General features: G+C 56.3%; 2 protein-coding genes across 5 annotated transcripts in view; both read right to left on the reverse strand.

Moving 5' to 3' along the window:
• FBXL18 (F-box and leucine rich repeat protein 18) overlaps window positions 1-613 on the reverse strand; it is a 45551-nt gene extending 44938 nt beyond the window's left edge. For all 4 annotated transcript variants that reach the window (XR_012325953.1, XM_033839291.2, XM_033839290.2 and 1 more), the window contains exon 1: window positions 456-613. Coding sequence is in view for 3 of the 4 variants with exons in the window: in XM_033839291.2 (XP_033695182.1) it covers window positions 456-473 (18 nt within the window). In the remaining variant the exon portion in view is untranslated. The remainder of the gene's footprint in view (window positions 1-455) is intronic.
• A 6932-nt stretch (window positions 614-7545) lies between these two features.
• On the reverse strand, window positions 7546-11008 carry ACTB (actin beta). The gene is made up of 6 exons (XM_033839054.2): window positions 10864-11008; window positions 10023-10151; window positions 9635-9874; window positions 8746-9184; window positions 8479-8660; window positions 7546-8322 (listed from the first exon to the last, which is right to left on the reverse strand). Exons 2-6 carry the CDS (start codon window positions 10143-10145, stop codon window positions 8179-8181), a joined length of 1128 nt encoding a protein of 375 aa, XP_033694945.1. The 5' UTR covers window positions 10146-10151; window positions 10864-11008; the 3' UTR covers window positions 7546-8178.
• Between the last annotated feature and the right edge of the window lie 465 nt (window positions 11009-11473).

Consider the following 11473-nt stretch of genomic DNA (forward strand, 5'->3'; position numbering starts at 1 on the left):
GGAAGAGGGCCTGGGAGACCTAGAGGGGCTGGAAACTCTGGGGAAGACGGGAGAGGGGGTGAAGTCTGCCGATCAGGAATGCGGGACCGGCAAACGGATGGAAAACCGAAAGTTGAGAGAGCTTATGCCCTCGGATACAGGATAAGGTCCTAGAGGGCGGGATGGGGCAAGGGGCAAGTGGCAAGGCCAGAGCAGGGATGGGAAGGACGGGGCGAGGCCAAGGCCAGGGTCGGGGCAGGAAGGACCAAGCCAGGCCGACGCCAGGGTCGGAGTGAGGGCCGCGGCGGCGGTCAGGATGGGAAGCTGAGAGCCAGCCGAGGTCAGGACGGGAAGGATGGAACGGGAAAGGGAGCGAGACGGAAAGGACGCAGGGAAACCGGAGTCGGGGTGGGGAGGACCGAGCGGGACCAAAGTCGCCGGGCAGGGAGGAGAGTAGAGACAGGCGCCTGCCGTACCTCTCCGATGCTGGCCATGTCGAGGGCGGGACGAGCCGCTGCCGCCGGAGCCACAGCTCCGGGGCCTCCCGCCTGGCTGGCCAGGGATGCTCAAAGCCGGCGCGTCAGAGGCTCCACAGAGACCCGGGGCAGGGGCGGGCCGCTCTCTACTTCCGGCGCCCGCCGATACGCACTTCCGCTATCCCGCGGGCGAGTCCCGCGCGGCCGCCATGTTGGGTGCGGCGCGCAGCCAAGGACCCGGCAGGGCTGGGTAGAGCGCGGGCATCCTGGCCGGGGCGCCGCGCTTGCTCTCCGAAGTCATGTCCCGCTCCTCTGCTCTGCACGCCCCTTTCCAGCCACACAGGCCCTCTCTTGCCGGCCCAGCACGCTCCTGACCCTCGGCCTTTGCATTTGCCGGTCCCAGTGCCTGCAATGTTCAGAAACCACCTGTCAGAGAGCCGGTCCCTGACCCCCTTGCAGAAAATAGCATCACCCCCTCCCCATCCTCGCAAACACACACCTAACCTAACAAATAACCTTATCCTCTGTTATTTTTCTCCATAACTCTTTGCACTATCTGATCTACTGTACCTTTTTTTTTTTTTTTTTTCCCTGTCCTCCCCAATAAACTGTAAACGCCCTGTACCTAGAAAGCTCCCTGACATGGGCGCTGAATAAATATTTTCTGGGTAAATTAATGTATGGATGATATGCTCTCACCTGTAACCTTTCGCGTTTATAAATCATTTACTAATAAAAATTTGTGGGGAAGAAAGAACCGGATGTGAATACTAGAAGTCAGAAAGGAAGATGTTGAGGCTTCCCTGGTGGCGCAGTGATTGGGAATCCGCCTGCCAACGCAGGGAACACGGGCTCGAGCCCTGGTCCAGGAAGGTCCCACATGCCCGCGGAGCAACTAAGTCCGTGCGCCACAAGTACTGAGCCTGCGCTCTAGAGCCCGCGAGCTGCAACTACTGAAGCCCACATGCCTAGAGCCCATCCACCGCGATGAGAAGCAGCCCCAGCTCTCCGCAACTAGAGAAAACCCCTGCGCAGCAATGGAGACCCAACGCAGCTAAAACTAACTAAATTTATTTAAAAAAAAAAGAAGAAGATGTTGACTGGGCCATGCTCCCACCAAAGACTCAAGGGAAGAATCCTTCCTTGATTTTTTTTTATATATTTTTAAAATTTATTTATTTTATTTATTTTTGGCTGTGTTGGGTCTTTGTCGCTGTGCACGGGCTTTCTCTAGTTGCGGTGAGCAGGGGCTACTCTCGTTGCGGTGCACAGGCTTCTCATTGCGGTGACTTCTCTTGTTGCAGAGCAGGGGCCCTAGGCACGTGGGCTTCAGTAGTTGTGGCTCATGGGCTTCAGTAGTTGTGGTGCAAGGGCTCAGTAGTTGTGGCTCACGGGCTGTAGAGCGCAGGCTCAGTAGTTGGGGTGCACAGGCTTCGTTGCTCCTCAGCATGTAGGGTCTTCCCGGACCAGGGCTCGAACCCGCGTACCCTGCATTGGCAGGCAGATTCTTAACCACTGTGCCACCAGGGAAGCCCTCTTCCTTGATTCTTTTAGGTTGTGGAGGTTGCCAGCAATCCTTGGAATTCCTTGGCTTGTGGCCACATACTCCAAGTTCTGCCTCTGGGGCCATCTTCACTTTTTGCACATGTGTGTATCCTCTCCTCTCCTCTCCTCTTTTTTTTTTTTTTTTTGGCCACGCCGCTGGGGCTTATGGGATCTTACTTCCCCAACCAGGGACTGAACCCTGGGCCCACAGCAGTTAAAGCACTGAGTCCTAACCACTGGACTGCCAGGGAATTCCCGCTCCTCTTCTTATAAAGACACCAGTCATGATGAATTTAAGATCCACCCTAGGCCAGTATGACCTCATCTTAACTAATGACACCTGCAAAGATCTTGTTTCCAAATAAGGTCACATTCTGAGATTCCAGGTGAACCTGAATCTTTGGGGGACACTATTCAACCCAGTACATCAAGCTTCATATCAGACTCTCCCTGGGCCTCATTTCCCTCCCACCTCACCAGGTTGAGCCAGTTTGTATCCAGAGAACTCTGGTGGCTCCAACTGTGGGCGGACCACCATGGGAACAGGCACAGCTCATGGTTAGGTCAAAGGTTAGGAGCCACTTGAGGCAAACACGTGTTAATGGGGTTTCCACTATTTTTTGTTTACTATCAAAACCTCAACAATGAAGCCCAACTCTGACTCAGGCAGGCATCTGGGGGTTTCACAGAGGCCCAGGTTCTCCTGACTCCCTGACCCCTTCCTTTCCTTCCCCTATAAGCCATAATCAGTATGTTTCTTATTGTGGTAGATGTGTTTATTTTCCCTCCCCCACTAGAACAGGGCATGGCTGCAGCAGACCCTTGATCAACATTTGTCAAATCGATTATTGATTAAATGAGATTATGCAGGTACTGTCCAGCAGAGAGGAGTTTATTCAATACACAGAAGCTGTAACCTCTACCACTCTTACTCTTTCTAATGAGGAAGGAGTCTCACATTTCCTGGGCATCCCCAATTCTGAGGAACATTTGAGTTGGAAATCACTGAGTGTGGGGCTGGGGAGTCAGCCCCAGTGCCTCACTACTCTCACTCTGTCACAAGCCTTTCCAGGTTTCGGTGACACTTCCTCACAGCGTCCACCGAGAAGCGTAGGTGAATGGATAAATGAACTGTAGTCCGTCTGAACCGTGGAATAGCAGTCAACACTATAAAGAAATGGGCTATCAAGCCAAGACATGGAGGAGGGACTTCCCTGGTGGCACAGTGGTAAGAATCTCCCTGCCAACGCAGGGGACACAGGTTCAAGCCCCAGTCCAGGAAGATCCCATGTGCTGTGGAGCAACTAAGCCTGTGCGCCACAACTACTGAGCCTGCGCTCTACAGCCCACGAGCCACAACTACTGAAGCCCGTGTGCCTAGAGCCCACGTTCTGCAGCGAGAAGCCACCGCAATGAGAAGCACGCGTACTGCAACGAAGAGCAGCCCCCGCTCGCTGCAACTAGAGAAAGCCTGCGAGCAGCAACGAAGACCCAACGCAGCCAAAAATAAGTAAATTAATAAATAAAAATTTAAAAATAATAAAAAATAAATTAATTTTTTAAAAAAGACATGGAGGAAACGTAAATGCATATTACTAAGTGAAAGAAGCCAATCTGAAAAAGCTATATACTTTATGATCCCAACTACATGACATTCTGGAAAAGGCAAAAATTATGGAGATAATAAAAAGGTCAGCGGTTGCCAGGACTCAGGGAGACCAGGCCAGGGAGGAATGGGCAGAGCACAGAGGATTTTCAGGGCAGTGAAACTGCTCTGTATGATACTGTAATGGTGGATCCCTGTCCAAACCCATATAATGTAAACACCAAGGGTGAACTCCAAGGTAAATTACAGGGGATACCACGTGTCAATGTAGGTTTCATCAGCGGTAACACATGTACCACTCTACTCTGCTCTCAGGCTCTAGTGGGGATGTTGATGGTGGAGGAGGTTATGCAAGCCGGGGATGTATGGGAAATCTCAGTACCTTCCTCTCAATTTTGCTGTGAACCTAAAACTGCTCTAAAAATTAAAGTTGATTACTTTTGAAATATGTACATCTGACCTGCTCACTCCTGAAGACGCTCCCTCTGCCTTTGCCTGTGCTGTTGCCTCTGTCAGGTGGCTCTCAGCCCAACTCTGACTCATTGCTCAACATCCCGTCCACAGAAAACCTTCCCCTCCTCCCGACCAGGTCACTGTTCCATTATTCTCTGTCGCCATTCCTCCAAGTATTTCTTGAAGGCATTTATCCCAGTGGATAATCAGTATGAGTTTTTGGTCCACATCTGTCCTCCCACCAGTCCGGTGCCATCCACTAGAATTTTCTACAAGGTTGAGAATGTTCCTTACCTGTGCTGTCCAATGGGCACTTGAAATGTGACTTGTGCAACTGAAGAACTGAATTCTTAATTGTAATTAACATAAATATAAACAGCCATGTGTGGCTCGTGGCCCCCTAGGGGACAGTGCAGCAAGACGGGAAGCCCTGGGAAGCCCCGGGCAGTCCAGTGGTTAGGGCTCCGCGTTTTTACTGCCGAGGGCCCAGATTGGATCCTAGTCGGAGAACTAAAATCCCACAAGCCATGTGATGCAGTGGGGGAAAAAAAAAAAAAGACTGGCAGCCCTATGAGGGCAGGGACAATGTCGCAATGCTACTGCTGAACCCCCTCCCTCTAGAACTGCGTGGCCGCTTGAAATGTAAGTTGAATGATGAATAAGGTGAATGTGTGAATGAAGGCGCCAACCGTGGCCCTGAATGATGCCGAGTCCCTTGGGTGATTCCAGGCTAGAGGGTGAGTTCCAATCCTGCCACTGGCCCCTCAGCGCTGCCTCACAGCCCCAGGTCCCCCCAAAGAAGATGACCGGCCTGCGACAGTGCCACCACGAGCATCCGAGCATCCTCCCTGTGTCCTCACTGCTGGGATCCAGGAAGACACGTCAGGATGGAGGGAAGGACGCAGGGCTCTGAGCCCCCGCACTTACCGAGACTCCCCTCCCCTCAGGGCACCTGTTAGGGTGCAGTTGCCTCCAGGCAGGAGGTGCTTCACAGAGGAGCGACCTTCCAGCGAGAGACGTTTCAGCTGCTTAAGAAGGTGAACCTCAGGCGGTCAGAGCGGCCTCACGGGGGAGCCAGCCACCTGAGAAAGCAAGGAGCCTCCTGGCCCAGGGCTGAGGTGGCTCAGGGTCAGAGTGGAGAAGCCGAAGTTCTGTAAAACAAGAGGACGGTTGTGTTGGGCTGAACCTTGCCTCTCCTGGCCCGTTGCCCTGTTGGGCTTCACAGGTATTAGGGTCAAATTCCAGCTTCCTCACTTACAAGATGGGTAACCTGGGGCCAGCGCACCTGTCCTCCCTGAGCCTCAGTTTCCTAATCTGTAAGATGGGTGCTGAGAGGAAGGCGGCAGGTAATGCAGCACCCTCTGGCTTAGCCCAGATGATCAGCCCAGCTGTGGCCCCGGGAGGAAGGGAGCAGCACCTAAAGGGTCAAGTGTGTGTCTCCTTTCAAAGGAAAAGACTGAGGGAGCACCTGCTCACAGCACCCCTCCAGCTGTTACTGACATTCCCATTTCTCAGATGGGCATGTGGACAGTAACGTGACTTCCCAGGGCCACATAGAAAAGACACATAGCCCCATCCACCCTCCCATTCATCCCCGGGCCTCTGCCTGAGACATGCACACCCACACTTCCACCTGCCCAAGCGACTGTCGTGTGGCCAGCTCCCGCACCCCTCCCACAGGAAGCCGTCTGAAAAAGCCTCCTGATCAAGAGCCGCGGATGCCCCCATCCCCCCATCAGCCAGGTTTATGGTCCTTTATTACCTTATTTATTGGAAAAAGGCAAAATGATGATTGCTAAAAAAAAAAAAAAAAAAAAAAAAAATGATGATTGCTTTTTTCCTTTTTTTTTAACCTGTATTTCTTAGGTTTTTTTCAGCTTCACTGAGGTACTTTGATGAGCTTTGATGTCTGTCCACACCCGTGACACCATCACGCATCAACGTGATGAATGTCTCCGTTTTCCCAGACCGACGCTATGTTCTTTACCACACGCAGCCGCTACTCTTTCTTCTCATTATCACCACTGGTACTTGTACATTCCTATTTATTCTGTCTTGCCCAGTAAGCTGGGCCCCTTGTGAGGGCAGGAAACACACCTGGTTTCTTCTCCACTGCATCCCACAGCGTGGCACAATGCCTAGCACAAATAGCGTGAGGGAGGAAGCGGGGAAGAGAGAAAGGGAGGGAGGGAGAGAGGGGAGTTTCCAGGCTGACAGCTCCTCCAGGGCAGGCTCTGTGTCCAAGACATCAGCACAGAGTAGGTACTCTCAGCTCCCAGAGCCCAGGGCTGACCACCATCCCTGAATTAGACCAAAAGAGCTGGAACTGACCCAGGAGGGACTTCCCTTCCAGGTTCGCAGGCCTCTAAGACTGCACAGGGTCAGGGCGAAGGATCCTCGGTGCTCTTCCTCTGGGCCAGGTGATAGAGGGCAACGCCCTGGGGAAGAGAACACCTTCCAGGTATCACATTCTGCACCTGCCATGCTGTTTCATGTGCTGACCTAGGAAAATCTGCCCAGGTTAGCCCGGGGACCGTGGGCTCCCCTTTGGTTTTTGAAGCCACCAGGAGGTCGAACAGCCCTCTTCCCCCCACACACCCCCAAGGTGCTGCGCAAAAGGTGCCTGAGGGTCTGCACTGTCCCTAAGATGGGAGGCAGTGGGTCGCCCCATCCTCACGGGCCACAGCTCCCACCGTCCCCAGCGGAGCCCTGGGGAAGCCCCAGGTTCATGGAGGGGAGAGGGTCCCCCAAGGCCTCAAATCTGGATCGACTTGGGGGCCAGTTTCCTTATCTCACTCCCTCTGGCAGTGTGGGAGAGGCCTCACCCACTTTCCCTCCATGTCAACCACAGCTTCTAGCAAGAGTGGAGGCCAGCCAGGCTTGGAGAAGAGTCCCAAACTGACCGCAACCCCCAGGCTGCTTCCCCCTGGGCCAGATCTGCACTTGAAACTGGGCACCAATAAAGGATGACGTCTACCCTCCAACTAAGGTCATCTCTGCCGACCCCGCATCCCCTTGCCCACAGGCCCCAGATGGGTGGCGCTGTCCCTTCCACGGGGGTCACTCCAGGTGAGTGGGCAGGTGTTAAACTTGAGGCCCCGCCCATAACCTCAGAGCCCCTGGTTCTCCGCAGGTACTGAAGAGAAGGCGAGGACAAAGCCTGTGGCCTGGGAGACCCCACTATCCCAAGAGAACAGTGAGGAAGCAGCACCCACAGAGACGAAGGTCCCCACCCAGTTCTACGAGGTGGGTACAGGGACCACACCTCCCTAGCTCCCCACTCTCCCAGCATCTGGACCTCAGAACCCAGCGAGAAACCGAGGGGAACAAGGGCCAGGCGGGGAATTCACTTAAACAGGATTAGAGGCCAGAATTCCTAACTCCTCCCACATAACCCAATCCCAGACCCTTCAGGGTGAGAGGCACCTCAAAGCACCCCCAGCACCCCAGCCTTCTCCCCAACATCCAACAACGCCAGCCACAAGCCACGTGTATAAGGTGTGCACTTTATTGAACTGGTCTCAAGTCAGTGTACAGGTAAGCCCTGGCTACCTCCGCACCTCAACCCACTCCCAGGGGGACCAAAAGCCTTCATACATCTCAAGATGGGGGACAAAAAGGGGGGCCACGATGGCTGACCATTCAAAATAAAACAAACAAAAAGAACAAGTATTAAGGCAAAGATTAAAAAAAAAATTTGGAGTACATAATTTACACGAAAGCAATGCTATCACCCTCCCCTATGTGGACTCGGGCGAGGACTGGCCCTTCTCCTAAGGGAGAAGTGGGGCGGCTTTTGGGAAGGCAAGGGACCTCCTGTAACAATGCATCTCACAATATTTGGAATGACTATTTAAAAAAAAAAAAAAAACAATGTACAATCAAAGTCCTCGGCCACATTGTAGAACTCTGGGGATGCTCCATCCAACCGACTGCTGTCACCTTCACCGTTCCAGTTTTTAAATCCTGAGTCAAGCGCAAAAAAAACAAAACAAAAAAAAAATAAAAAAAGACCAAAAAAAAAAACAAAAAACCAAATAAAGCCATGCCAATCTCATCTCGTTTTCTGCACAAGTTAGGTTTTGTCGAGAAAAGGGTGTGACGCAACTAAGAGTCCGCCTAGAAGCACTTGCGGTGGACGATGGAGGGGCCAGACTCGTCGTACTCCTGCTTGCTGATCCACATCTGCTGGAAGGTGGACAGCGAGGCCAGGATGGAGCCACCGATCCACACGGAGTACTTGCGTTCAGGGGGAGCGATGATCTGGGGAGAGAAAGGCAGTGAGGGCTCTGGCGGTCCCAGCCCTGGTACACCAGGGGCCTACAGCAAGGCAGCTGCCTTGACGACCACCACGCTCACCTGCACCAAAGCCACATCTCACCCCCCAAGTGCCCAGGCCAGCTCAGGCCAGGCACTCACCTTGATCTTCATCGTGCTGGGAGCCAGGGCGGTGATCTCCTTCTGCATCCTGTCAGCGATGCCTGGGTACATGGTGGTCCCGCCAGACAGCACCGTGTTGGCATAGAGGTCCTTGCGGATGTCGACGTCACACTTCATGATGGAATTGAAGGTAGTTTCGTGGATGCCACAAGATTCCATGCCTGAGGAGAAAGAGAAGCCAGACTTAACTTCCAGTGTGGCCAGAGTGACCCTCGTGTGGGGCGGGCATGAGACCTCCTGACTCACCCAGGAAGGAAGGCTGGAAGAGAGCCTCAGGGCAGCGGAACCGCTCGTTGCCAATGGTGATGACCTGACCATCGGGCAGCTCGTAGCTCTTCTCCAGGGAGGAGCTGGAGGCCGCGGTGGCCATCTCCTGCTCGAAGTCCAGGGCGACGTAGCAGAGCTTCTCCTTGATGTCACGTACGATTTCCCGCTCGGCCGTGGTGGTGAAGCTGTAGCCACGCTCCGTGAGGATCTTCATGAGGTAGTCCGTCAGGTCCCGGCCAGCCAGGTCCAGACGCAGGATGGCATGGGGGAGGGCGTACCCCTCGTAGATAGGCACCGTGTGGGTGACCCCATCACCGGAGTCCATCACGATGCCAGTGGTGCGTCCAGAGGCGTACAAGGACAGCACAGCCTGGATGGCCACGTACATGGCTGGGGTGTTGAAGGTCTCGAACATGATCTGCACGGAGAGATGGACCATGTCACACTTGGGAAGCCACCGGGAGCAGTGAGGCCAGACTGGGGACATGCAAAGAGTGCAAGGAACATGACTAAGTGTGCTGGGGCTCCCAGGACGGGGATTCACTTCAGACCTATTGTGCACCTACTGAATACACACTCCAAGGCCACTTTACAGCGGCCTCGTCAGCTTTGTCACACGAGCCAGTGTTAGTACCTACACCCACAGCACTTTATGCTTTCAACACCTAGTCAGAAAAGCAAACACGAGAAAAAGATTCCATCTGGGAAATAGCAAATAGAACCTGCAGAGTTCCAAAGGAGACTCAGGTCAGAGAAGAAAGTCCTAGGAAAATGGCAGAAGAAAGAACAAGTGAGAAAGGGCGTGACAAAGAAGGGCAAGAAACGGGGTGCGGGGGTGGCGCCCAGGCGAGGCCGGCGGGCCACTGACCTGGGTCATCTTCTCACGGTTGGCCTTGGGGTTCAGGGGGGCCTCGGTCAGCAGAACGGGGTGCTCCTCGGGGGCCACACGCAGCTCGTTGTAGAAGGTGTGGTGCCAGATCTTCTCCATGTCGTCCCAGTTGGTGACGATGCCGTGCTCGATGGGGTACTTGAGGGTCAGGATGCCTCTCTTGCTCTGCGCCTCGTCGCCCACATAGGAGTCCTTCTGCCCCATGCCCACCATCACGCCCTGCGGAGGGAGGAGCAAGGCGCCTTCAGCTCAGGCACTGCCCCACCGACCCTCACCCAGAAAACCGAAGGCCTCCCCCTCCCTCCCTCCGCCTGCTCCCGAGAGGGGAGCCCCACCCACCAAGTCAGACCCGAGGCGGGCGCCTTACCTGGTGCCGGGGGCGCCCCACGATGGAGGGGAAGACGGCCCGGGGAGCATCGTCACCCGCGAAGCCGGCCTTGCACATGCCGGAGCCGTTGTCGACCACGAGCGCAGCAATATCGTCATCCATGGCAAACTGCGGAGAGAACAGGACCATGAGCCGTGCGGCCGCCCCCGCCCTACCCACTTCCGGCGCACCGCGCCTTCGAGCCGCCAGGGGGCGCCGGCGCGCGCCCAGATTGGAGACAAAGAAAGCCGGCCGGCCGCGTTATTACCATAAAAGGCAAACGCGGATTGGAGGCGGCCCCGCGGCTCGCGGCAGGAAGCCAGGCCTCCGCCCCCCTACACCGGGCGCCGGCCCCGCCCCGCCCAAAAAGCACCACCAGGCGAACGCTCAGCAGCCACACCCGCGGGAGCCGGCGGCGCGAGAAGGAAGTGCGCGCAGGCGCTCTCGCGCCGCGGCGACCCCACCCCTTCCGGCCGGCCGCCCCGCCCTCGCTTCCCGAGCCTAACGCGCACACGCACGCGCACTGGTGTCCCCAGCCCCCACCCGGCCCTGCTGCCCCGCCGCGCCCACCCACCCTCCCGCCTCGCCGCCCCGCCGCCCCGCCGCCCCGCCGTCCCGCCGTCCCGCCGGCGGAGCGAGCCGCTCGCTCGGACAAAGACCCGCGGTCCCAACGGTAACATTCTGGGAGCGCGCCCCGAGCGCAGCTCCGGCCCCGAGCGAGGAGGGCATGAGTCCACTCCCCGCAGCCAGGAGGCTGTCCACGGGGCCGGGATCGCGCGCTGCCCCCCCGGAGGAGGCGCGGGCCCAGCGCATTAGCGGCCCGGCCGGCGCGGAGCCCTACCTGGTAGCGGTGTAGACCGGCGGCGAAGGCGGAGCGGCGAGGGGCCTGTGCTGACGGAGTGGACGCGGTCTCGACTGTGGCTGCGCGTCGCGCCGCCGGGTTTTATAGGGCGCCGGCGCGGCCGCTCGAGCCATAAAAGGCAACTTTCGAAACGGCCAGCGCTGATTGGCCCCGCGCCGCTCACTCACCGGCCTCGCCGCACAGTGCAGCATTTTTTTACCCCCTCTCCCCTCCTTTTGCAAAAAAAAAAAAAAGAGAGAGAGAGAGAGAGATGGACTGGTAGAGAGCGAGAGCGAGATTGAGGAAGAGGAGGAGGGAGAGAGTTTTGGCTTTGGGTGCTGGGCCCGCGGGTCGTGGGGTGCGAGCCCCGGGCCGCCGCCCAGCTGAGCAGTGCCCGGTCCGGCCCCGCGTGGCCAGGCCTGCACCCGGCCTGCCTGTCATTCCAGGTCCCCCCACCCCGGGACCCTCCGGGTGTGGATGCCCCAGAGCAGTGAGCGACCCGGTGGGCAAGGGTCAGCACAGATGCGAGGGTGCCTGGTTGCTGTGGGCGCATACTTAAGGAACAGTTGGGGGGGAGGGGTGGGCAGCGAGTCACCCCCCTTGTCCACAT

The sequence above is a fragment of the Tursiops truncatus genome, chromosome 15 (assembly GCF_011762595.2).
Source record: "Tursiops truncatus isolate mTurTru1 chromosome 15, mTurTru1.mat.Y, whole genome shotgun sequence".
Lineage (NCBI taxonomy): Eukaryota > Metazoa > Chordata > Mammalia > Artiodactyla > Delphinidae > Tursiops > Tursiops truncatus.